This window comes from Eschscholzia californica, unplaced genomic scaffold (assembly GCF_041429995.1).
Source record: "Eschscholzia californica isolate CP2 unplaced genomic scaffold, dmEscCali1.0.p SCAF_4, whole genome shotgun sequence".
In the NCBI taxonomy this organism is placed as follows: domain Eukaryota; kingdom Viridiplantae; phylum Streptophyta; class Magnoliopsida; order Ranunculales; family Papaveraceae; genus Eschscholzia; species Eschscholzia californica.
The window spans coordinates 42,257,749-42,285,509 of NW_028238461.1; the positions used below are offsets into that span (position 1 = coordinate 42,257,749).

At 37.5% G+C, this 27,761-nt stretch overlaps 4 protein-coding genes across 4 annotated transcripts; 3 read left to right on the forward strand and 1 right to left on the reverse strand.

Moving 5' to 3' along the window:
* The first annotated feature begins 1,485 nt into the window (after nt 1-1,485).
* On the forward strand, nt 1,486-1,950 carry LOC147544815 (uncharacterized). Its single transcript, XM_086635763.1, has one exon. It carries the CDS (start codon nt 1,486-1,488, stop codon nt 1,948-1,950), a length of 465 nt encoding a protein of 154 aa, XP_086491889.1.
* Nucleotides 1,951-2,440: 490 nt separating this feature from the next.
* Nucleotides 2,441-3,853, forward strand: LOC147544816 (uncharacterized). Its single transcript, XM_086635764.1, has one exon. The coding sequence runs from the start codon at nt 2,441-2,443 to the stop codon at nt 3,851-3,853; it is 1,413 nt and encodes a 470-aa protein (XP_086491890.1).
* A 7,500-nt stretch (nt 3,854-11,353) lies between these two features.
* Nucleotides 11,354-15,591, reverse strand: LOC147544817 (uncharacterized). The gene is made up of 3 exons (XM_086672758.1): nt 15,448-15,591; nt 14,552-15,372; nt 11,354-14,227 (listed from the first exon to the last, which is right to left on the reverse strand). The coding sequence occupies exon 3, from the start codon at nt 13,743-13,745 to the stop codon at nt 12,453-12,455; it is 1,293 nt and encodes a 430-aa protein (XP_086528884.1). The 5' UTR covers nt 13,746-14,227; nt 14,552-15,372; nt 15,448-15,591; the 3' UTR covers nt 11,354-12,452.
* Nucleotides 15,592-20,442: 4,851 nt separating this feature from the next.
* On the forward strand, nt 20,443-27,578 carry LOC147544818 (Tetratricopeptide repeat (TPR)-like superfamily protein). The gene is made up of 14 exons (XM_086672954.1): nt 20,443-21,269; nt 21,905-22,027; nt 22,153-22,222; nt 22,509-22,622; nt 23,026-23,109; nt 23,698-23,748; nt 24,006-24,035; nt 24,192-24,254; nt 24,375-24,440; nt 24,553-24,681; nt 25,674-25,709; nt 25,890-26,009; nt 26,791-26,976; nt 27,283-27,578. Exons 1-14 carry the CDS (start codon nt 20,776-20,778, stop codon nt 27,391-27,393), a joined length of 1,677 nt encoding a protein of 558 aa, XP_086529080.1. The 5' UTR covers nt 20,443-20,775; the 3' UTR covers nt 27,394-27,578.
* The last annotated feature ends 183 nt before the right edge of the window (nt 27,579-27,761 follow it).

Consider the following 27,761-nt stretch of genomic DNA (forward strand, 5'->3'; position numbering starts at 1 on the left):
TCATTCTAAAATTTGGAAAAAAGAGAGAATACATGAAATCACAACCACAAAATCTAAGTCTTTTGGACAAATTTGCAACAAAGAAAGTGTCGGAAAAATTAATAAAGTTTTCTCCATTATGGGATTCAATACTTTATACCACATTGACGACCCATTCTATTAGCAATGAAGCAATTGATCAAAACAACCCACATTCTGGTGGAGATTTTAAAGAATTTAAAGATGCAGTTCTATGTGCATGGTGTGTATCCCATGTGGTTGTGGTGATATATTAAGGGTTAATCCCTTTGTATGAAAGTATCTCACGTTCACATGTCATCTGTTGGATTGTTATAAATTATCATCATCATCTCTCCCCATTTAAATCAGATCCAATGAAGTCTTTTCTTGTTGGGAGATTTTAAAAGGCCTCCCCATGGTTTCGTTGACTTAGTAAAAGACCTTTGACTTAGCTTGGTTAAAGGGCCCCCCTCTTTGAATGGGTGAAAAAAACCCCCCTTTAAAGGTGTATTTCACCCACATTAGGATTTTAATTGTTACAATTATAAAACTTCATAAAACCCAAATCCCTAGAAATTCCTCTCTTATATTCTTCTTCCCTCTTCTTCCACCGGAATTGTCAACGTCACCGGCGACCATCATCAACGGGGAAAGTTCATCGGAGTTGTGCAACAATCTCACATTGTTGTTGCACTCCTAAACCACTTCTCTATCCCTTTCTAAACTCTTAAACCACCATGGATGAACTAAGTTTCAAAAGTTTTGGAGAAATATCAAAGGATCCTAAATCATCAATTTCTGGACAAGATTCAGTCTCCCAAGAGGTAGATGAACATATCCTAACACTTTTTTTCAAGTTATATGATATATTCGTTGGTTGTATGAAAATTTTTTGGTTGTTGAACACGGAGGGTATTTTCGGTCTGGTACCACCGAATTTATGCCATTTTATGGCTCGAGGCCACCGAAATATTGCACAACAATATTTGACTTACTGTGCAATATTTCGGTGGGCTCGAGCCGTGAAAACAATTCGTTTCTAGCCCACCGTAATATTGCACAGTAGCTACTGTGCATATTTTCGGTGGCCACGGGCCGAAAATTGTACAAAAAACGGTGGTCTCGGGTCGTTTTGACTAAAATTCTCTTTTTTTCCTATAGGCCTTTGCTGTTGTGGCTTCTTCTCAACTTCCATCTCAAATTACTACAGACACTTGGGATTTTGGAGGTCCTAATACACAAGAAAGGTGGCATGATGCAACCGAAGAAAACGAAGCATCATCGAAATTTGGATGTCTTAAAATTGGATATCGTGAATGTGGAGAAGAAGAACCCAACCTTGAAGTTCCAGATAATTAAGAAGAAAATAGACCATATGAAGGTTTTGTCAGCATTGATGTTAGTGAGTATTTTCAAACTGAACAAGTGTTTGAAACGAGAGACGAGTTAGTTAAATGGGCAAAAGAAATTGGTATAAAAAACAAGATGGTTGTTATGATTGGTAAGTCTGCTGCGCGGAAAGGTGGTAAACCGAAGATGGATTTACGATGTGAAAGAAGTGGAGAGTATCGTTCTCATCTTAAGGCAGAAATAATTCCTAAAACAAAAGAACCGTCCACCAAAAAGAGAAAAACGAGTACTAAGAAATGCAATTGCCCCTTCAAGTTAAAAGGAATACCGATAGACGGAGACAAGTGGAAGGTGGAAGTTGTGTGTGGGATCCATAATCATCAACTTGCAGTGACCTTAATTGGGCATGCATATGCCAATAGATTGGACAATGAAGAAAAGGCTTTTGTTGAAGAACTATATCAGATTGGTACAAAACCACGACAAATTCTTTCTCAAATAAAGAAAAAATTCAACGATAATACCTCGACAATGCGTTCCATATACAACGAAAGGATACGAATCCGGCATAGTCAACAAGAAGGTAGAACTCCTATGTAACAATTGATGAAGTTGTTAGTGCAACACAATTATGTTTATTGGCATTCAATGAAGAATGAAACAGGAGAGATTACTAACTTATTTTGGGCACACCCGGAATCTATCCAATTGCTGAAGTGCTTCCACACGGTGTTAATGCTTGATTGTACATACAAAACAAACCGATACGGGAAACCATTGCTTGAGATTGTTGGGATGACTTCTACTATGAAATCATTCACCGCGGCCATGGTTTTTATGGATGGAGAGGCAGAACAACCATACACTTGGGTTTTAAATCGTTTGAGGACATTATTTCCTCCTAATACTATGCCGAAGGTATTTTTGGACTGATCGGGAACAAGCATTAATCAATGCAATAGGTGAAGTCTTCCCACATGCAGATCGTTTATTATGTACTTTCCACATAGATAAGTGTGTGGTTGGAAAGGTTAAACCACACTTGAAAAACAAACCATTCCGAAAGTTCATGTCAATGTTTCGACTAATCATGTTTGCGGAAACCGATGCGGATTATAATCGCGCTGTTGAAGATTTCATCACAACGTGGTCGAAGAGTAATGTCATTGATGTTATTTATGTTCAGAAGACTTGGTTGCCACTTAGGGAACATTTTGTAACGGCATGGACCGATAATGTGATGCATTTGGGTAATACTACAATGAATAGGGTTGAAGGTGCACATGCGAAGCTGAAAAGAAACTTGGATACATCCGAGGGTAACTTCCTCACATATTGGAAATCTATACATTCAATGACTGAGACAGAGATTTTTGCGATTAAAGCTACATTCGAGAAAAGTCGTACATCAGTGAAGATGTCTCATCAAATCAACGCCTTTAGGGAACTCAGGGGTTATGTCTCACATAATGCACTTGACCTGTTGGTAGATGAGGTGGAGCGGGCAAAAACTATAGGAATTGATTCAAATTTGTGTGGATGTGTGTATAGGTCTGTGTATGGTCTCCCTTGTGCTCACGAGATGGAAATCATTATGAGACGCGGTGAGGTGATATCTTTGTCACTCATTGACCCACAATGGACTAAACTCTCAATTATTCCTACTCCTGAGGTATATAACGAACTTCAGAGTTCTTACGAATTAGGATTGTTGTACTCCATGTGGGATATGTCGACCGGTCCCGAGAGAAAAGCCGTATTAGAAAGGTTGAGGAGTATTGTTTGTCCTTCAATGACATCCATGACAGAACCTTTGGCAAAATTGAAAACCCGAGGAGCCCCAAAGAAACCAAGGAACAGAAAAGAGAAGGAAGCAGCTATATCTACTAAGAGAGATCCTTCTCGTTGGGAGTATGCACAATGTATTCCGGAAACATCGGTTCAATCGGTTAAAAGTGCACGGAAAGCCAATAGGAGATCTCGCGGTAGTGGTGATTCATTTTTACGTCTAATGTCTGAGGTGATTTATCCGTTTATCAGTACTATTACAAACGTGCCAGGAGACGGTTATTGTGGTTTTAGAGTCGTCGCTCTTGGTCTCGGGTATCCTTCGGAGGTAGGTTGGATTGAGATCCGAAAAGGTATTCTTAATGAACTCGAAACACGTCCAGAGTTATACAAAGCCATGTTTGGGTCTTTTTATGACCGATTGTTGGTTTCAACCAACAATTTTGATATACCAGCTGCAGATGAGTTTTCGTATACTCACGGAGAGACGAGTTATTTAATTGCCACTCATTTTAATATAATGTTGATTCATTTGGCAAAATATGATTCAACGGCATTTTTACCTTTAATCACCGGTCCCCCACCACCATCTTCCGAAGGTTTGTCTCAACAACATACAATGGTATGCATTGGTTGTGTAAACAACTGTCATTTCCTTAATGTTAAGCTACAAAACGAAACTATACTTCCTCCAATTGCTAGGCAATGGTCTTGATACGCTACTTCAGATGCAAGAAGGTGGTTGACTATTTGCGAACATAAAATTGACAGTGGCGATAATTTCAATCCGCAATTGGAAGAAACTCCATCAAGTATAAAGAAGGAAGGGGACACATCATCGAATGCAATAGCAATAGATATGGAATGAAAACTTAGTTGAAGTTGTTTTTTTTTAGTAGTAACTGTTAGTTGAAGTTGTTTTTTTTAAACGTAAAGCTTTTTTTTAAACGTAAAGTTTTTTTTTAAACGTAAAGTTTTTTTTAAATAGTAAGTACTGTGCTAGAAACGGCTCGAGTCCACCGAATATTTGCACAGTACTTACTGTGCAAATATTCGGTGGGCTCGAGCCGTTATTGGTGTTAAAAACGGCACGAGCTCACCGAATATTTGCACAGTAAGTACTGTGCAAATATTCGGTGGGCTCGAGCCGTTCTTGGTGCTAACAACGGCTCGAGCCCACCGAATATTTGCACAGTAAGTACTGTGCAAATATTCAGTGTTTCCGTACCGTTCTTGGTGCTATCGGAGTTTTGTATCTCTCTCTCTCTTTTCTAACACAACACATCAAAAATTATGTTTCCACCATATAAACCAACTTTTTGCACATATCAAAATATATCATTTCAACCATATAAAAAACCAACTGTTTTAACATATCAAAAGATAAAGTATCTAAAGCCGTTCTAAATATAAAAGTTTCCGACATCATTCAAAATATAAAAGTGTCAGACATCATTCAAAAGTTTCCGACATCATTCAAAAGTTTCCGACATCATTCAAAATATAAAAGTATCTAAAGCCGTTCTAGGTCTTCCTCCTGCCCAATGCCTTTGTTTTTGTCCTCTTCCTTGTATTTCCTTCCTGAACCCTCTGGGGTGCCTCTGGAAGTTGCTCCTCCCTCAATACTTGCTGAAGAATTTCCTTTCCTGCCTCCAACCCAGACAAATCTAGTGCAGCAATGGCATGCCGAATACCCTCTCTCTGAAAAAAAATCAAGTCTGTTAACATGTATTTCCATCAATACTAAATAAAGTAGATTACATGCTTTATGTGTACTTACGTAGTAAGCAATCGAACCGAGTGAGCTTTGTGCTTGGTTCGTCTTCCGATGGATTGGGTTTTGGACCTTCGGGTGTGAAATTCGACTAAACCACTCAGCATATTTATCATCGACCTCCCAAGCCGAACTAACCCGTTGCGACCTGTCTTTCTCGTTGAAGACATGATGTTTCCAGTTATCCCAATACCATGTATGTTCTCCATAATCCTTTTCTTCACTCCTTCTCTTCTTTGTTGCCCTCATGGACGCAGACGGAATATGTTGAACCACGTAAGGCCTTTTAGCGGGGAGGCCTTCTATTTAATATAGTCAGGTGTATAGGGTGTTTTTTGAGTTTCTTTTTTTTTTTGTACAAATTGTCTGGAGAAATTGGAGTAGATTTCTTTTGACATTATTAGTTAATTATATCCGGCGTGTTATCGATCTTGGTCAAAACGTAGTCAGGTATATACTTTGAACCGAGATAGTTGTTCAACACTTCATCGCATCCCAAAGCCATAATTCTAGATCCGCTATGTACGGTACCCTTGGTTAGTTGGTTTTGTTGAGTTATGACTTGTATATAATATGTAAATATATAGTTAGTCTAAGGGTAGTATAGTCATTAGAGATCATTTGTATTTATCTAAGTCTTTTCCTTGTAAGAACTATGAGAGAAAATAATCAATGAAAACTATTTCAACTTTTCTCTACTCTCTTCTTCACTCTATATCTACAACATGGTATCAGAGCAACAAATCAAATGAAGAAAATTTTGTTCTTGGTAAATCTCTAAATATTTTGGCTTATAGTTCTCTTTTCTAGTTGGATTTCTCTTATTTCTTTCCTCATAGGGCAGATCTGAACCATAACTTTCTCTCTCTAGATTTCAACTCATTTTCTATCTTTCTCTCTCTAGATTTAGCTTATTTGTGGTCTTTGTGGTTGCTTTTAAGCATCCTTTACTCGAACTCGAACTTGTTGGTTGCTCATTTCTCGTCCAAACTCGAAGTTGTTGTTGATTACTGTTTAAAATACGAATTTGTGGGTTACTTGTTTCTCAAGCTTGTTACTCAAACTTGATATTGTTTGCGATATCATTTGGTTACATAGTGTTTATAATGGATGAAAAATATTATGGTTGTGGTCGAGGGCGAAGCCTCAAATATCGTATCAACAGTGGTCGTAAGAACCATACTATTGATTATTGTTGGGCATTACGTGGAAATCAAGTATGGGCTAATCATGCTACTAATGAAGATGGTAATTCTAAATTTATTTAGGCTAGTTCCGTTCAAGTAACTCTCTCTAAGGAGGAATACAAGTCATGACAGGTAATCCTACCCTTTTACGAAACCTCAAAACTAACATTCCTCCTTCCTATGTTACATTGGCTGACGGCACCAAATCACAAGTTAGTGGCATTGGAGCCATCCCCTCCTCTGAGATGAACCTCTCTACTGTCCTATATATACCTAATTTTCCTGTTAGTCTCTTATCTGTTAGTAAACTTATCAAACTTCTCTATTTTTCCGTAACTTTCTATCCAGAATATTGTGTTTTTCAGGATCTAAAGACCAATGAGACGACTGGTGGAGGATTTGAGAAGAATTGATGTAAACGCAGCGAAAATTAAGAATAAAATAAACTAATACGAAGAATGATGAAAATAACTGTAAGTACTAAACTTTCGATTGATTATCTCTTCAAGATGTGTATAATAAAGACAGACTGAACCTTCTTTTATAAGAATTAAGACTCTTCTAGATAGACTCAAACTAGGATTCTTAAAATATCAAAATACTTAAACATAGCAACTTCCTAAACCTAGACTCAATAGGAATCTGACTAAACTTGGACTCTTACTAATAACCCTAATGGGCTCGGCCGAGTGGCCTACTTAGATGATCCGACAATGAGGCCCATTAATGGGGTTGTTCGACCCAGCCTTATCTGCACCATCCTCCCCTTTTCTCACGAGGTTCGTCCCGAACCGTTTCGATAAAGAAAACAATTTGATGTACTCGCTTGCGATGAACCTTGTCATGGCGATTCGTAATTCCCACTTCAAATGAATTTTGCATTGAATGTGGAGGATACCAATTTGCAAGAAAGTGTCAACCTCATTCTCATTCTCATAGTGTGATGATGCTCGACAAAGTAATTGTGGTGAATACACAACGATCATATAGCCATCCTCCCACGATAGACTTCACTCCTTAATAATCTGCAAGAAAGTGTGAAGAAAAAGTAGCAAGTGTGAAGTAAGAGCAATCGTAGCTAATTCCCCAAATTTCTCATCACGAGCCAAAGTAGAAGTGTAACCAACTTAAATTAAGTTGTCGATATGGAAACGTGAAGCCTCGATATATGACACTCAAAAAATACCTTTCCACGTTCATCGTCATGAAGTTTAGATACTCTAACTCAATAATTACTTTCAAATTTAGTTACTTTCCAAACCAACATAGCAACAGATATAATCTTTTTAGTCGAAGTGATTCTTTTTGTAGAAGACAATGTAGTAAGTATACCCATCTCATTGATCTTTCTAAGGAGCATTGTATCAAACACATTAGAGACATGAATGAACAATCTCATGGGTGGCCTCCTATATGGTAAATTCGATCTCCAATTACCTCCTTGCATTACTTCTCTGTTTCTCAAGTAATGAAAGCCATGTTATGAAGCCATTGACGAAGAAGATTCTCTGCCATCCTCTATAATTTCAAAGTAAAACTTAACACACTTCCTCACCAAGTTCTTATGGATAACTTTCAGGATCTTGTTATGTTAAAGCAACCCATTAGAGATGTTGAGGGGTCGGTCCTTAGAATCAACGTTACCCATAACAGAACTCAAATTCTCGAGGTGAAGAAGATATATTCTAAGTCTGAAGGTATGACCTTCCTGATAGAAATATATCATAAAGGTCTGAAGGTATAACCTTCCGAAGGAGTGTTCTTTTGACCAAGATGGCAATGCGTACGATTTGGCTTATAGGATAATGATGACCTTATTTGGAAGATCAATCAATCCGGTTCAATTAAGAGTCATAATGCTTAGCTAGAAGCCGCTTACGATTGTCGGATCACTTCGGTTATCCGCGGCTAACATAGTCCGGATCCTACAACGGGTTACACATAAGAGTGGTAACTTGAACATTGAGAATAGACTGATGGAAACTAGTATATAGATGGTTATGATCCAGTCTGATAATACTTAAAAGACAGAAAAGAATCCGGCTCAAAAGGGAAGCCCGAAAAAGGCAAAACCCCACTTTTTGGGCCAAGAAGGGACTCCCTTAAAGGGAGAGAGCCCTAGCCGGCCATATGTGGGGTGTGGGCCGGCCAAGACAAGCCCATAATGGGCTGTTATGGTCGGACACACTAAGGGGAAACCTGATGCACCCGAAAAGGTTGCACACCCAAGCGGAGGTATCAAGTAGTAATCCGGCAAAGCCGGGATCGATCCAAGGATAGGAAGGTAATTTGGATGTCGAAGGGTCTTATCCCCCGGTCTAGAAATCAAATGCTAACTTAGACTAAAAAAGAAACAAAGACAAATTAGGGGCTTTATAATGAAATAAGCAACAAAGAAGAAAGCAAGTAAAACAAAATAAATTATCAATGTGAACGGGCGAGAGAGATTCGAGAGAAGAGTCGAAGGAACAAGAGTCGGGAAGCAACAACAGTCGGGAGACAAATAAGTGAGCGAGGTGTCGAAGTCCGGGAATCCATGATAATAAACCTATAACTATGTACGGTCCAATCGAATGGATTGATGTAAATCTAGTCTCGATTCTTAAGGTAGACGTTCATAAGCACTACGTATGTCCGGAGATAATACTTAGTCAAACAAACTTCCTAAACGATTAAAACGGAATCATCGAAAATGTCGTCTAGTCGCTTAACTATGTGAAGTGCATGACAAGACACATGAAATTTGAATCTAGACTACGATCGATATCGATCACTTTGCCTAATCGACTAACTATGCGAAGTACTTGATAAGACACATGAAAAACGATTGAAACAAGTAATCAAAAAAAGAGAACATCAATTTATTATCAAAACATTAAATCATATCAAACATAATCACAAATTCATCACATTTCATCCATATAATCGACACACTTGATTTAGCTAAACATGGTGATAAGTAATAAATGAAAAGAAGATGATGAGAAATCCCCCTTTTTCAATGTAGTTCGAGGCTAGGTTCGTCGGAAGATATGAGTAGATGAGGTTCAACCGATCTCCCCTTAGCAAATTTCTGGATTTCCCCTTAACAGTGCATAATGGGTGTCCCCGAGCAAAAATCAGATCTCCCCTTAGCAATCAGCATCATATTCTTCATTTAAAACCCACCACCATTAAAGCTTCACCAAGCTTTCTCTCTCTAAGCAATTTTCAACCAAAATCAAATCAAACCACATGGAAAGCTAGCCAAGGATGAGGGGAACAAAAGCCCTAAAGTTTTGGATCAAGAAAGTTGCCAGAAAACTCATAAAAGTCCGGCCAAAGAAAAAGAAATTCCGGCCAAGATCCGGCCAAATGAGCTGTCCCGGGTTATCCCTAGTTATGTGCGCACGTCCCTTGACCGTTCCGAGCTGCAGCCCGAGCGAGAGGATGCCGTACCGAGCAGTCCGAGCTGCAGGTCTGCCGGAGCAGCTGCTGGTCGCGTCCACAGCAGCTGCTGGTCGCGTCCACAGCAGCTGCTCCCGTGGACGCGTCCCGTGCTCCTGTACACTTCCCGTGAACGCGTCCAGTCGGTGCTGCTGCTGCTGCTCTTGTGCGCGTCCCTCCTTGCAACTGATCCGAGCTGCTATACATGGCCGAGCTTGCTGCCATCCCGAGCTCGTGTGGTGCCGGCCTTGCTTGGCCGGCCAAGCTAAGGCCGGCTACCCCTTCTTCTCTCTCTTGTCCTCTCTTTCAAGTTTCTCTTTTAGTGATGAAGAACCCTCAAGAACAAACCCTAGCCTCTTTCTCTCTCCCTTCCTTGGTGCTTGGTGAAGAAGATGATGAATAGTAACCCCTTTACTACTAAAACCCTAGGTCAAGACTTTGACTCAAACTTGACTTTGAACCATAAAGAGGGTGCCCATATATTTTCAACTCTTTTCTTCTTCTTTGGTTTATGTGGGCTTTGGGCTTGGTTTTGGGCTTGATTTAGAAATCAAGAGGTGCCTCCATCTTGTCTCTACATTAAAACCAAGGGAAGTGCCTTCAAGAAAAGACCTTGGCTTCTTTCTTTCATAACTTCCCCGTCCGAACTCCGAATCAACTTTCGTTTTCACCGTCGGACTCGTCATTGACTTCACTTGTTGTTTGACTTCTGATTTTGACCAAAATACCCCTGGTGCTCTTTCCTTCCATTTTGCCGCATAAGATGAAAATGTGATAATTCACTCTCTTTATTCCGAATTACACGCCGAACCACAAATAAACTACCTAGCAATAAAAACACATAAATAATTAGAAATAAAACTCGAAAAGAACTAACTCATCAAAGTTAAGTGACCTAAATGTGGCATTTTCACGCCACATCAACATCCCTAAACTTAGAATTTGCTAGTCCTCGAGCAAACAAACAAAACAAGACAATAAAGTAAACCTAGCTCACTTTCGGAGGACTCCCGGTTGCATTTAGCGTATGCAACAAGCCTTTAAACCCTTAGGTTACCCCTAAAGGACGAGTTTTGTCTCGTGAGGGTTTTCAGTGAATACAACCACAAAGTTCTAGATTCCAAGGGACAAAAGAGTTCAACTATCGATGCAAATAAGGTGATGATCAACAAGTGAGAGACTAAAGTATGTCAAACATATGAATCAAACCAATAAACACAAAAGCATGCTAAGAATCTCCTCACTAATAGTTTTATACTCAAATGTAAGTATCCCATCATCATGAGTATCATCCAAGGTTAAAGTAACAAAACCGTGTTTCCTATCATAGCACATTTCACCTCGACTTTGGCCTCACGGTCATACGCTCTTAAACATGAAATCACTCAAAAACGAATCATGATGGTTTACTCTCATGTGTGAGTATGGAATGAAGTAAACTCAACACATACAAAATTAAATGAGGATAACAAGTTATAAAACGAAATGATCTCTTAGGAATGGAAATAACCACTAACGAAATGGGGAAGCTCACTCACTCTTCTCACCCACTCTACCCTCTAATAATGTCTCCAAAAGGTCAACGGATACAAGTGATGGAATGGAAGATGATGAAATCCCGAGAATGTCGATGCCTTCAACGATAAAAGAACACTCAAACAACCTTTAAACTTAACTTCTTGCATTGAATACTTTATTTTCATAACACTTACACAAACACAAAATAACACATATAAACAAACTTTCTTCCTTTTTTCTTTTCTTTTTTTTTTTTTCTTTCTTTTCTCTTTTTCTTTTTTTTTTTTTCTTTCCTTTTTCACTTTTTCACTTTTTCTTTTATTTTTTTGTACACATATCCAAACACCAAAATAAAAATACAACTAGTATTCTCAACAAATCACCTTTACTTTCACATTTTGCTTTCACATTCTTTCTTCTTTACTTCTCATGCCTTCATTCTCGGGAATAGTATGATGAATGAATGGGTGAAATATCCGTTTCCCTAAAGTTAACACCATTATTGGGTTTCATGGACTACAAGAGTGAGGTTTATTCGCTATCCTGATGTCACTCCCAGTGGCTAAGAAAGTTGAGCTCATGAGATCGTCTAAGCTCTTTTAAAAGTTGCAAAGTTGAGTAGCTCTTCATTCTACTCGGAGTTAGCGCGGAAGAGTACATTCAAAAGCAATAGAAAGGCTCAGATATCTCACATGGGTTTAAGTCTCCACTAATGACTATTTTAGGTCACTTAGAAGTGTTCCTTTTTCCTTAAGATGATACTCACATGATAAGACACCAACACCAAAGGACTTAACATTCATGAAAAGACTAAGAGCATGCATAAGATTTATCAAGAAAGAACCACATGCATCAACATACTCAAGAATACCACCAGAGTCGTACCAAATCTACCCAAAAATTTTCAAATTTGGTCAATTTGTTGAACCCTCTTGTCTTTTGAAATCTAAGGTCATGATGGCATGCGACCAAAAGGTCGTATCCCCATCCCCAAACTTAAAACTAACATTGTCCTCAATGTTCTAAGCATATATTCACTAAAATATAAGAGGTACAATAAGTTAAGAGAAGAGTGGAAGGATATTACCATAGCCGTAGGAGATAAAAGGTAATACTACCAAGACTTATGTATTCGAGTTCCAAGTTGATGATGAGTCCATCGTCATCCCCAAACTTGAAACGCACCACGTCCCAAAAGTATACAAAGAGAGAAACGCTCCTAACACATCAATAAATAACTTAAGAATGAAGCATAAGCATGACCATATAACGATAAGACCACTCACGCGGGATCACTCGATTGCATCAAGCTATGCAATTAGCCTTTGAGTCTCTCGTATGCACGAGAGCACGAGTTTTGTCTCGTGGAGGGTTTCCAGAGATGATACCCACAAACATCAAACTCCATCTCAATAGACCAACCAATCATATAACAAAAGACGAAATATTTGGGGGTCTACCCATACGAAAGTTTTAACTGGTAAGAACCGTCTCACAACAATGTAATAGTATGGGTTTATACGTGAGACGACAAAAAATAAGAGGCAATCCCCAAACTTGGATGATGACAAGGCAACAAAGTTTGATAAAATAACAGAGGGGGCATGCATTTCACCAAAATGATCTACAAAGGTCTCAGGAATCAAACTAGTCATGTTGTTATGGTCCTCCTGAGCATTAATAGTATTGTCCCTTTGAACTACCGGTGCAAGCATATATATATCACAGGTAGGCAATAATTGTTGAGAGAATGAGGGTTTAGGTCTATCAACTGGTTTAGACTCAGATTTCGACTGAAAAACCTCGTTATGCCCACCACCATTCTCAAAAATCATACGATCCTCGGGTATGTCTACCGTCATGGGAGTCTCTAAGTTAATCATTTCATCACTTTCGAGAATGGAGTTGGACTTAACATTAGCACTAGGTGTATTACCCTCACCTGTACCCTTAGGATTTGTTGGAGTTTGGGATTGTGAAACCCCTTTCTCGATGTCTTTCAATTTTGCTTCCATCTCTTTAAGGGCGTGCACGGTGTTTTGGCTAATCTGAGTTTCTACCTCATAAAATGATTTCGAAACATCTTCAAGAGTCCTCTCATGATGAGATGCATAAGTGAAACCAACTAAGGGCTCTTGAAGACTCTCATAATCATTTGTAAAGGCATCACTCCTTGAACCTACGGGCTTCATATACGTGTCTACGACATTTGTGCATCCTAATGAGACATCTCGACAAAGAGAAATAGTAGGGCATTCACCCGTTAGGTGTTCTCGACTTCCACAAATGCTACAAACACTATCATTCACTAAATCACCATCATGCATATCTGTAAATTCTTTCCGAGACACGTTGAAAATTTTATCATGTACTTCCCCATTTTCCTTGAAAAAGCATATGCCTCCTTTTGAGTAATGGTCTCCTTCGGCTATATCTTCGTCACTCTTAACGGGTGTGTCCCAATCTTGGGCCTTGTCCGCTAAGAGGTCGAGATACTCCCAAGCCTCATTAGGACTTTTACTCATAAACTCTCTATTGCACATAACTTCCACGAAGTGTTTCATTTTGGAAGTCAAGCCATCGTAAAAGAATCCGATGACCCTCCATGTTTCGTAGTTATGATGTGGACATGCGAGAAGGAGGTCTTTAAATCTCTCCCAACACCTAAAGAAGGTCTCCTCTTTGTCTTGCTCAAAGTTCATAATTTATCTTCTTAAGGTGGTGGTTCGATGGGCGGGAAAGAACTTTTTCAAAAACACCCTAGTCATCTCATCCCAACTTCTTATAGTCCTAGGCCTTAAAGAATGAAACCATATCTTCGACTTTTCTTTTAATGAAAACGGAAATAATTTGAGGTTAGCGATTCCCTCAAGTTCTCCATTGATTGGGAGTATCGAGCAAATCTCATCGAACTCTCTCAAATGAAAATATGGATCTTCATTCTCTAAGCCTCGAAATATAGGAAGTAATGGAATAATCTCAGGGTCTATGTCTAAATTACACACATTACTCGGAAATATGATGCATGAAGGTATGCTTGCCATATTAGGTTCAAGGTAGTCCCTAAGACTTCTAAGCGGTCGATGAACCTCATACCTATCATTCCAACTATCATTCCCATTAACATCCATTGAAGCACAATTAAAAAAATGCAAGCAATCACAAGTGTTCAAATCGACTACAACTATCTGATATGGCGTGAAAATGCCACATTTAAGTCACTTAACTTTGATGAGTTAGCTCCTTTGTTCGATTCGGAATAAAAATAGCAAATTATCACATTTTCATCTCATGACCAAAATGACCAAAATACCCCTGGTGCTCTTTTCTTCCCTTTGCCGCATGAGATGAAAATGTGATAATTTGATATTTTTATTCCGAATCGAACGTCAAACCCCAAATAAACTACCTAGCAATAAAAACAAATAAATAATTAGAAATGAAACCCGAAAGGAGCTAACTCATCAAAGTTAAGTGACTTAAATGTGGCATTTTCACGCCACATCACTATCAACAATAGACAAGATGCAAATGCACTTAAGCCGCTCAAATAGGTAAAGGTTAGGGAACGATACTAGAGGTGGCGTTTGTTACCACAACTGGATCCTCTTCCCTTTTCTTGTCTCTACCTTTTTATCCCCAAACTTGTTTGCTTTCGTCCTTTAAAGCTCCTTGGATGAATACCTCAAAGAAAACAATAATTAAAAAGAAACTAAAAAAAAACAAAGAAAATAAACGTCCAAGTAAGCAAATAACACTAAACTAATGAACAAAACACGTAAACGATATCTAAACTACTAAACCTATCCCCGGCAGCGGCGCCAAAAACTTGATGCACCCGAAAAGGTTGCACACCCAAGCGGAGGTATCAAGTAGTAATCCGGCAAAGCCGGGATCGATCCAAGGATAGGAAGGTAATTTGGATGTCGAAGGGTCTTATCCCCCGGTCTAGAAATCAAATGCTAACTTAGACTAAAAAAGAAACAAAGACAAATTGGGGGCATTATAATGAAATAAGCAACAAAGAAGAAAGCAAGTAAAACAAACTAAATTATCAATGTGAACGGGCGAGAGAGATTCGAGAGAAGAGTCGAAGGAACAAGAGTCGGGAAGCAACAACAGTCGGGAGACAAATAAGTGAGCGAGGTGTCGAAGTCCGGGAATCCATGATAATAAACCTATAACTATGTACGGTCCAATCGAATGGATTGATGTAAATCTAGTCTCGATTCTTAAGGTAGACGTTCATAAGCACTACGTATGTCCGGAGATAATACTTAGTCAAACAAACTTCCTAAACGATTAAAACCGAATCATCGAAAATGTCGTCTAGTCGCTTAACTATGTGAAGTGCATGACAAGACACATGAAATTTGAATCTAAACTACGATCGATATCGATCACTTTGCCTAATCGATTAACTATGCGAAGTACTTGATAAGACACATGAAAAACGATTGAAACAAGTAATCAAAATAAGAGAACATCAATTTATTATCAAAACATTAAATCATATCAAACATAATCACAAATTCATCACATTTCATCCATATAATCGACACACTTGATTTAGCTAAACATGGTGATAAGTAATAAATGAAAAGAAGATGATGAGAAATCCCCCTTTTTCAATGTAGTTCGAGGCTAGGTTCGTCGGAAAATATGAGTAGATGAGGTTCAACCGATCTCCCCTTAGCAAATTTCTGGATTTCCCCTTAACAGTGCATAATGGGTGTCAAGTAATAGTTTCGGTAAGACCGGTTCGTTCCTCAGGGACTAAGTCAACCTATTCTAAGACTTGGAAATAAATCGGTTTTTCTTTGAAAATTATTTTTGGGTTTTTGGTGATAAAGTAATAAAATTACGGAAAGAAAATAAATGAAAATGATACAAGGAACTCAAATGGGGGAGGAGTCTAGGTTTTAGGAATTCACCACATAAAATCACCTTTAGAAACAAATACTTAAAATGGTTAATTCTCTTTTTTATAACTCAGAATTTCGGATAATGAACTATCCTAATTCCGGGAAATGTTTTCGTTAAAACCGAATAAAACATAACGATGTAATCGTTTTATTTTAAATAAATAAATCTCTAAACTATTATCTATTAATCGGTAAGTATGCATCATCAAAGGATTCAACCTGAGTATGATGCATCAAACTAAAAGTATAGATAATGAATTGAAAATCTATTTATCAAACTAAAACGAATTAAACTATGAAGCATTAATCAAGAGTTAATCAAAGAAATATATCTCTAAAAGATCAAAAATGGGTTTCATCATAAAATCCTAGATGGAGAGTCTTAGCTAATCATGATCGAGATTTAATAAATATGAAGAATAAAAGAGAATGGAAGAAAACTTAACTTTTTCGCTATTTCCAAACCAAACAGGGCCTTAGGGAAATGATTTCCTTCTGTTTTTCCCAAAATTCTGCCAAACGCACCCTCAGGGAAAACGATTTTCTCGTCTTCCCGGAAATGGATTCCCTGTGGGAAAATTATTTTCCACTCTCTTTTCTCGTCTTCTCCAACTCTTTTTCTCTCTCTAACTTTATGCTTTTCACGTTCTTTTAATATATCTCTCTCATAAAACTAAGAACAATATAAAAATAGAATAAAGAAGAGAATCACTGTAATAATCTTCTCTGTTTAATTCACAATCGGTTTATCACTTTGATTTCATTAAATTTCTCTCTCTACCCCTCTCTACAATTCTCTCTTCTCACTCTCTCAATATCTTTTTCTCACTAAAGGAAACAGAAAAGCAAAGAAAATAAGAAAAGTAACCCTGATTAATCTGAGTTTTCGTTTATTCTTCACTGACCCAACCTAGAGAGATACCTCTGTTCTTCTCACTCTCTCTCTGATTTACTGTTTGTAGTTGAGCTCGAGAGGAGGATGATGCTCCCAGCTGAGATGTCCCCTTGTCTGATGAAGAGTTCCTGATTTATAGAGAAATAAGACGAAAAGAATCCAAAATTCCAAATCTCTGTGGTGTGGCTGTCTCTCTATGTGATAAGATCAGCCGAATCCTCATTCAAATATTTCCTTCCCTCTTAAAAATCATCTTTAATCGAATTTCTCTTATCTTGTTTCTTCATTGAGTCGAATATGTCCTTTGATTTATGATATCTCCTTCAATATTAGTAGCAACCCTTTCAATCGAAAATCTCTCAATTTAATCTTCATCCAACCGAATATCTCCATAATCCGAAAGTTTCTGTTTCTAAAACTCATTCCCTTTCTTTCTTATTTCCCTATTTGATTAACAAACATATGCTTTCTCTCTCTTAACCTCTCTTTCTTTCCTTTGCTAATTCGAAATACACACAAAAATGGAGCTGCTCTTGGTTTTCTCTCTCCACTGTTAGGAAACTTAAAAGGAATAAAATCCTTAAGTTTCTTTAAAAAGGAATCAAAGAAGAAGAAGGGGATAGGCACTGTTTTTCTTCATCCATTTAATTGCTGGCTCATAGGGACTGATTTGGTGCTTCACGGTAGTAATAATTAAGTTGCAACGCCACCCTAGTTGCTTCCATGTGTGAAGATAAAATCTAGGTCCCCATCTCCTTTAGATTTACGCAGGGAAGTACGGAAGTATAGGTTGGCGAAGCACCTAATCATGTTCTCAACATGAATCCTGAGCATTGTCCCACGCAACCCACCAGTTTATTTCTCGCCACATGTCGTCTTCATACTCGTTAGTCAACTTAATTGGACCAAAACTTTGACCTTCTCTATCTTGCTCGTTCGGACTCCGTTTTCACTTCCGGTTTCGCCGATAGACTCGTCTCGGACTCTACTTTCACATTAGCACTAATATTGACCAGAATACCCTTGTCATTAAAATGACCAAAATGCCCCTCAAGTATGTCTTTATCACGATGTTTTTGTATCGAACTCCGTAAATGAGACCTGAGAAAGAAAATCAAATAATTCATCAGAGTAATCGCTCGAGTTGGACTAACTAACCCGAGTTAAGAGATTCAGATGGGACATTTTCATGTCTCATCAGGAAGTTTCCTCATGGAAAGACTCTTGAAGCCCAAATTTAGTAAATACTTAAAATCTTCAACGACTGAGATCTTTGATAGAGTTCGGGATTAAGTCAGTAAGCATTAGCCACGTTTTCTGGCCTCCATGTTCGGGATCGAGGTATCGGCCCCACTTACATGGATCTTCCTAGTATTCACTTAAATCACAGGGAATACCTGATCGTATTTAAGTCAGGACAGGGCTTAAGGCGCCTAAGACAATCGTACTGATCTCCCAGTTCTGGGTTTGAGTGGCAGACCTCCTTCCTATTCGACCTCTTTGTCGACTTGATACGGGTTGACCCGTTAGACTTTTGGTCTTTTCTTGACTCATTAACCTCATCTAATTAATGACCACTTTTTGGATCATCAACGTGGAAGACTAGATAGCTCCAAAGATCTACGTTCCATACACGAACTGTTATATGTCGGAGGATCTGTCAATGTAAGAAGATGCACTCTCGTCAAACATTTTCCTCTAAACGACCACCCATATGTGGCTCTCATTATAACCGATAACTTACCACTGTATCATCTCAGTCGAGCATTGATATATCTCGTCCAAACCTATAAAAACATATCATGTTTTCCCTAAAAGGGATCGAAGGTCATCCTCTAAACTAGAACTTTAGATTCTTCCATTAAAGATGCAAAAAAACACATCACTCACTTGAGCATCAGATTGTTTTTTTGTTTTTGAAAGCTCTGTTTCATCAATGACTTGAGGGAAATTTATCATCTGACTATGGATCTCGATCATCAAGGAGATAGCCGAGAAACCCACTTTTCGACATCATCAGTTGGAAGCGTCATCCTTATCTGTCCTAACGTCATCTACCTGGCCTTCCATTTTCTATTATTCCGCGGCTGAGCTCGGCTTGACTTCGATCATATGATTTTCACTAACTCTCCAATGTTTGCAGGGGAAAAGCTCATGTACTGAGCTCTCCAGTTGCCATTGTCAATCATTCTTTTGTTGAAATCATGAGACACTCGCTATTTGTTTGCAACTTAGCTAAGGCATTGAGAGGATCTTGATCCTAATCTAGCTCTTATTGTACTCCTAGAAGGGTAATTTGCATCAAAGGCAAGACATCTGTATCTCATTCCTTTTCTTTTCTCAAACTAGCAACTTCTTCAACTAATCTTCAACTCCGGGCATGGCGACGATATATTTTAGTCCTCGAATGTTTTGAAACTGTTGGATTGGTGGTGATGAATTTCTGGGTTGCTAAAGTGACACCCCCTTCATCTAGTCCCAAACTGATTATGTTGTAAAGTGACTCCACGAATGTCTCCAAAAAAGTCGTCTTTTTATCCTTTGATTCACTAGTTCTTTCAAGTTGTTGATAACCTGCTAGGGGAGGTATCTGCAAAGGCACTCTCATGCTCAACTCAATTCAATGTGCAGGTTAAGAGTTTAATGAATCTTAAGTAGTAAATATTGGGGTCCTTTTACGTTTATACAAGTTTGCATGGTGGTGGTCAATTACCGATTGTGATTTTGTAGTGGTCAGACCAGGTTGATGATAACCACGTGACTTGGTCGTTAATAGAATCTTTGTGATCATGATCGTATCTTGTGATATGGAAAACAAGTATTTGGCAATGTTTGCCTTCCTCGTCAATGTTATTTCTCTTAGGTAAAGCTGAACTCAAGGTGCCAAGTTTGTTCTGATATGGAAAACGAGTATTCGGCGTTGTTTCGCCACTATTTAAGTATTATTTCAACCACACCTGGTACTCTACTTTCACTAATTCTTCGGGACTTCAAATAATATGGTACATATCTCCCTTACCTTGTTCGTTGAACTTCCTTCTTGTCATGAAAGAGAAGGAGAAGTGAGATAAAAGATCAATAAGATAAATTAAGTATGTCGTGAGTATAAGGTATCCTATATAAGAAGTAGAGGTGTTCGTAATTGGTTCGGTACCCGGCGTTTTTTTTTTTCATCCGTCATGGTTTGGTTAATGAATTTTCAAACCATTACCAAACTGCTCATGGTTTGGTTCGGTAATTATCAAAACCTACAATGAGCGGTTTGGATACCACTGAATACCAAATGATTCATGGAAACAGTTTATTCTCAAAGAAAGGCAACCAATTGAGTTACTTTCTTCATCGTTGACGCATAAAATCAAAAAAACACTCCACGGAAATTTGAAGAAACAATCAAACTAACATAATACATATAATAACCGATATTAATTGAATCTCATTTCGCTCAGTTTTAGTGGTTCCTAAAAATCGCATAACTAGTCGAACCAAATCAGTCGTTTTTTGAATTTCATAACCGTACCAAACCCACTCATTGTTTGCTTTGGCTTGAAAACGTAATGGGTCAGTTTGGATTGGACTGGTTTGATCAGTTTGGTCTATTTTTGCAAACTCCTAATAAGAATGGCAATCTAGAGATGAGAAAGTGCTCATCCGACCTGGGTAAGAAGAAAGAAGAAGGTTAAATTAGGGGGATGAGGCCAAACTTGAGGACTACACATGCTAATAGTCATAAACTAGTGGGTCAAACAGGAATTAACCCCAAAAGAAAATGAAGAAAGAAAAAGCAAATCAGATGTGCAACTTCTATGGTTCTTTAAGCACAGTATTTCTCTTTTACTCCAACTGGATCTTCTTGCTCCTTTGATTCTTTCAACAGATCTTCTACTCTGACGAAACCCTAATCTCAGAAAAATGTCAAATTTAGAAGAATCAGAGATGGAGAACAGAGAAAAACCAGAACTGGAAAAGGAAGAGAAATCAGAACCAGGAAGATCAGAATTGGAGAAGGAAGAGAAATCAGTGGAGAAGGTAGAAAAATCAGATTTGGAAAACATAGATAGATCAGAATTAGAGAACGAAGAGAGATCAGAATTGCAAAAAAAAGAGGGATCAGAACCGAATAATGGAGAAATCCCAGAATTACACGAAGGAAATGAAGTTGTGGAACCAGATCCGGAGCATAATAATGGTGAAGATAGTGAGATGGGATTAAAGGAGGTGGAGAAATCTTCTGTAGTTGAAGAAGAAACATCTAAGCCTCAGCTGAAGAAAGATGAAGGGAGTCGAACATTTACGATGAGAGAGTTATTGAATGAAATGAAAGAAGAAGATAATCAGGAAATTTCTTTTAATGGAGATTATGATACTAACGATGTCCAAAGACGAGATACCAACTCACCTCACAGGTCTGTCATTTGTGAATTTCTTACATTATAGTTTGGTAATTAGATCAGAATGGTAGAAATTCAGTATTAGGTCTTTGAATTGTTTGTTCATTTTGATCTGTCATAATTAGGGTTATATGAGATTCCATTTAGTCCATAAAGAAGACAATTTTGAGAGCTTTTGGGGTGAAAAGGAATAGTCTTTGCCTAGTCCTAATTTCTTTTAGTTTGTTCCTGTGAGGATACCAATTGAAACCTTAATGCCACATAATATGAAGCAAACTTTACTTAAGGATCAGATGAAAAAAATCCTGTTTCACCATTTACTCCAACATGGTTCAATTTCATCTCCCTCGATATGGTATTAATGCGGGTGAAAGGAATCATCTTTAGTGATATCATATTTGAACTCAGTAATTAAAGAAATCATCTTTAGTGATATCATATTTGAACTCAGTAATTAAAGAAATCTTTGGTTATATTCTGGTAATCAATTCTCAACTTCGGATTAGTGGATTCTTTGCTTCATGTGGATACAATTGCACTTCCCGAATTCGAGTTTAACTTTCTTACCTCCATTCAGAAGTAGGAGGCTTGAGAGAGGGTTATATATTCTTTTCTAACCATCCTCACTATTAATTTGTCGTTTTTTTCAGCCAAGAAGGCACACAACAACATAGTGGACAACCTAATGTTGCCATTGATTTGATAGACAGTGTCACGGGTTTGGATGAGGAAGGTCGTTCTAGACAACGAATTCTTACTTTTGCTGCCAAGAGGTAGAGAGATATGAATTTAGTTTTCTATCTCTTTATAATGTGAAGTACAGAATTTAGCTTGATCGAACGATAGTAGTGCTACTTTAATTTCATATGTTAAATAAACATTTGCTACTTTCATGTAGGTACGCTAACGCAATAGAAAGAAACCCTGAAGACTATGATGCTCTGTACAATTGGGCTTTGGTTCTTCAGGTTTGATAGAATTGCTTGACTAATTGCTTTGTGGAACTTGAGCAACTAAATATAATTGCTTTTCTGTAGAATGGTATATGAAATGCTCTTCCAAACCATTGTCTCTCTAGTATCTGCACCAATTTATGTTGTCCATTCTGTAAACTTGTTCTTTTGCTTGCTAATTGCTTAAGCGTTTCCGAAAGCAGATTGAACTAAATTTATAATTTTAATTGGCTGTGCAAGTTGCCCGTTGAAGCGGGTTTATTACTTTACTTCTTCCATCTCATAAAAACTCTACATGCAGGAAAGTGCAGATAATGTTAGCCCAGACTCTAGTTCACCTTCCAAAGATGCTTTACTTGAGGAGGCATGCAAGAAATATGACGAGGCTACCCAACTTTGCCCAACCCTTCATGATGTATGTATGTCTAGTTCAATGTAGTTTCGTTATAAAGATTTGGTATTGAGATGTACGACCCTCCAATTTTAAAACTACACATTTGTGTAGTTGATCAGTACAATCTTAAAAAAACAAATTGTCCAATTCAAAGACTTCTATCCACAATACAGTTTTTGTCACAAACAACCATATCCGGAACAAAAAAATGCTTTTTAGTTCCAGATCTTAAACATTAGGAGCTTAGGGCTTAGGAGTAGACCAGTAGTAAAAAAAATGCCCAAATAATCTGCCTTTATATTCCAACAACGCTTGCCTTTTTGTCAATGTTTTAAGACTGCAAAAGCTACTGGAAAATAAAAACTTAATAATTGAAGCTTTTCTCATATAAAAACCATAATCATATGTTAATCTTGTATCCCAGGCATTCTATAATTGGGCTATTGCCATCTCTGACCGGGCTAAAATGCGCGGGCGTACTAAGGAGGCAGAAGAGCTATGGAAACAGGTCTGTTTTTTTTATTATTTGTTCTATATGATATTGTGACTGACGTTGTCGGTGGTTGTAATAGATACCCATGCTCTTATTAGTTATTCCTAGAATCCTATTCATTTTAATCAACCCTTGCTGAATAGTTTTGTTCGGATTTTTATGTGTTGGTTGTGGTTTCCTCGTTGCTTTGCCTGTGTGTTTTTTTGGATTTTGGGTTTTGTCATTTTTTCTTATGCAAAGAATATTTTCTTGAAGTCAATCTTTGAGAAGCTATGTAGTATGTACCATTCAAAGAAAAACTTTCTTTGCTCAGATAAGCAAAATGTTGTATCAGTCTTTATTAAAGAGCTGTACTGCCTAAAATAGCTGTTTTCAAAGGCATCGCTTGTTATTGTTTCTCGATATGATGTTATTCTGTTATGTTCTTCCAAGGATTTGTTTGTTGAACAAAATTTATTGAAGGATTAGCCACTCTCAACCTACTGTACGTTCAGACAACTTTTTGTTTATGTTTGAGTTTTGGAAAGAAATTTCCTGTTTGTTTACTGAATTTATCTTTCACTTTATTCATATGGTGAACATTGCTCTATGTTCCATTTTCAGGCAACAAAGAATTATGAAAAAGCTGTTCAATTGAACTGGAATAGTCCCCAGGTAATGCAAGCTGCTACATATTAAAAACTCCTGTAAAAGCTACGTGCTATTCCTCTCGTCTTAGAGTACATTGAATTACTACTTCTGTAAAAGCAAACCTTATTGAATAAGCCTCAATTGCCCCTAGAAGAATAGATCCTTAAATTTCATATGCATCTCAATTAGACATAACTATCTGAAAATTAATGTCTATTATTTCTTTCTCTTAATGCCCAAGGGATTAAATTTTTCCTAATTATAGCCTCTTATCATGACAGGCACTTAACAACTGGGGACTTGCTCTACAGGTATCTTTCTTGCAAATTGTAGTAACGTACTTTTGTTGGTTATATTTTCTGTGCACATCGTTTTTCCAGTAATTTGGACTCTTAGGAGTTTTTATCCTTTTGATGTTCTGGTGTCAGTAAATAACTTTCTTTCTATAATAAAATTATGCTGCTTAGGAACTTAGCGCAATTGTTCCTGTTCGTGAAAAGCAGACCATCGTTAAAACTGCAATCAGTAAGGTACATTTCATTACTGTATTATATGAGATTCTAGGTACTCATTAGAGTGAGGAACCAAGTGGTTAAGCGGTTTATGTCTTTACAATCGCTTGATAATAGCCATCTCTATTGTTTTTGCAGTTCCGTGCAGCAATTCGTTTGCAGTTTGATTTCCATCGAGCAATTTACAACCTCGGCACAGTTCTGGTTAGTTTTGTAACAAATTGTTACTTTGAAAGTTACACAAAGCTTGTCATTGCCCTGTGCTTGTCAGCTGAAAAGTCGAATGTTAACCTTGTCTGTTTTCTCCATCTTGCAGTATGGGTTAGCAGAAGATACTTTAAGAACAGGAGAACCAGTGAGTTCTAAAGAAGTGTCCCCCAATGATCTTTACAGTCAATCTGCGATCTATATTGCGGCAGCTCATTCTTTGAAACCAAATTACTCCGTAAGCTACTCTCTATTTGTGTTCATCATTCGTGATCTCTTTTTTGTGCAACAGTAAACTGATAGTTATTTCAATCTAGTAGTAGTATGATTAGTTGTCATATAGTTGATAACATCCTCCATTGTTAGTCTATCACTGCAACGCACTTTTATTGAATATCATATCAAGATCCCCTTATGCAGGGGCCATGTTGCTTTGTCGTGATATAATTGTCAAATTCCGTCATTGATGCAAATCACGAGTTCTTGATGAATTATGACTTATGAAATATCTTACTATTATTCTGCATTTGTTATTATATTAAGTTTATATATTGCTAAATACTTGAGCTAGGAAATATGAATCCTGCTTTTAATATACAAGGCAATTATAGGAACGTTGATATTTGTCAAGTTAGAGCTTTGATGGGCTCAGAAATTTTTTTTAAGGAAAGAGGTACTTGGGGACCTATATCATCGAACTAGTACCTAGTCGTTACTCGTTAATCCACTGGATGGGCGAAGAGAGGTTGATCTACTAGTTTTAGGAAGTCATTTAAACGTCGAGGCAAGTAGGTGTCTGAGTCAACTGAATTGGCTATCTGGTTACTCCCCGAGTAAATTGTTGATATTGGTAAAATGTAATAGTAGATTTTTTCTCAAAACGTGTCTTGATTTAGTGATTCTACTATAAATTTTAACTAAAAATGTTGCTGTAATGCGAATTTGTACTTCGAAATTTTCAGTTGGAATACATACACATTGGATCGAAAGATTAACGCTTATCAATATTTGCGAAAGGGATAAAGTAGAATATAAAAACATCTGCTCTAATATTGTCTTAAACCATCTCATACGTTAGGAGATGAAAATCAGATTAATATGAAAAGCTTCTTCATTGGTTTCTTACTTTTGATATTAGTTTCTTAACTCTACTTATCTTGTCTAATGCACCAAATAGCATAATTGTTCGATAAAAGAGAATTTGATGATTGTTTGTTGCCTTGCCTGCAGGTTTACCGTAGCGCCTTGAGACTCGTTCGATCTATGGTTAGTGTCGGTCTGTAGGCCTCCTGGTTTTATTCTTAAAATCGTTGTACTCTACCAACTAATGCCCTACTTTTGTAATTTTTTCCCCAAGTTTGAACAACCAGCTTTAGTCGGGGGAAGTTAAATCTTTTTCAATTTCTACCTTGTTTCGAATTTCTGACAAATTTATTTTTGCGACAGCTACCGTTGCCCTATCTTAAGGTTGGGTATCTAACAGCGCCACCCGTAGGGAACCCTATTGCAGCTCACAGTGATTGGAAAAGAACACAATTTGTTCTAAATCACGAGGGACTCCTACAGGTAGGTTTTATCTTTTCAGCTTTGTGTATATAATAGAAATGGATCTGATTCTATGCAGAAGCTATGAGGAATAGTCTAGAAAAAACGAAGGGATTTAGTTAAGCTTTTAGAGAAGTGTTTTTCCTCCATATCTGTAGCCCAAAATGCTGAAAGTATCCTTTTGCAGTTCTGCAGTTCACGAGATTTAAAATTCATCATTTATTGCATACATACTTTTGCAAAACAAAAAATGTTTCATGCGAAAGCAAATCTTTTTCGAAAAATTGTAAATGTTCTGTATGGAAGGCCGTTTGGTAATAACAACGGTTTTGGAATTTTTATTTGAAAAATGTAGATTTTACTCTATTTCTGTTCAAATCCTGTGAAGTTCTCTTCAAACTTTCAATAATACATAGGAAAAAACTTAAAATGTGTAAGTTTCTGTCCATCTAGTTCAACTTTTAAGAGGACCGCTCTATATGCTAAAAAAAACTTAAACCAATTATTAGATGCAAAGGGGAGGAAGTTAGAAAGGATAGGGGATTGTAACATCTCATAAGTCTGCTTACTCCTATTCATAAAACAAATTACAACTATATGAGTTCTTCAAATTGATGATACCTAATCTTGTGACTTCTTAAATGAATTTCTCGTTTTTTTTTTTTTTCTTATCTAATTTCAATTTGTAGAAATATTTGCCCGCATCTACCAGATGCTATAAAGAATGTTAGATTTAGGCAATAAAAGCGTTCTAAAACAGATGATTGTTATTTACTATATCGAGAATATTTTGTTTCTGCAGATTAACAAAGCCGAGCAAAAGCAGCTATCGCAAAGCCCTTCTGGCAGGTTGAGTACAGTGAGCGTCGATAAATCAGCAATCAAAGTTGACATTCCTGACATTCTTTCAGTCTCAGCATGTGCCGATCTTACATTACCACCGGGTGCAGGCTTATGCATTGATACAGTTCACGGACCAGTCTACTTGGTAAGGAACTTCTTGCTTCTCTCCAAGTCATTCTGAAAATTCTCTCTTGCAAGGGAATGTGATATCTCCCTTTGTCCCTTCCTCTCTAGGATTCATCTATTTGTGAAATGGAAATAGTTACTATGCATCATATAGGATCGCTTTAAAACTTTCAATTCTTCTCGTCGCTGTACGGAATGAAAATATTAATCGCACCTTTTACTTGAATTCTAGCATGAATTGTGATCAACTGTGAAGATTGTTAACAGGACTATTACTCTTCAATATTTTCTTATATATCGGTTTTTTATCCTGTGATCTTCGTAGGTTGCCGATACATGGGAGTCCTTGGATGGGTGGCTTGACGGAATCCGTCTTGTTTACACCATCTTTGCACGAGGGAAAAGCGACGTTCTTGCTGGAATCATAACCGGCTAACTCTTTTTTATTTTTAGTCCCTCAGTGAAATCAATAGTACACTATTCAAGACGGGAATTTCTTTATGAATAAACATTATTTGCATAGGAGAAAAACAACATTTTTTTTGTTTGAAATCATCGATTACCTTGCCCTCTTGAATCTTGATTGTTTTCTTAACATGTTTTATAGTTCTAGTTCTTTCATATTTTGTTGTTCCTTGTAAGATGTGTTCCTCCTATTTTATGGTTCCTATGTAGCTCCAGTGATGTAGTGAGAGAAATTCAAACCAATCTTGTGATGACCAAGGTTTCATTCAGTCAATGTCATTTGGTGTCATATGGGACTAAATTATGTTGTGTTGGTGGTCTTTCATAACAAAAACTGTA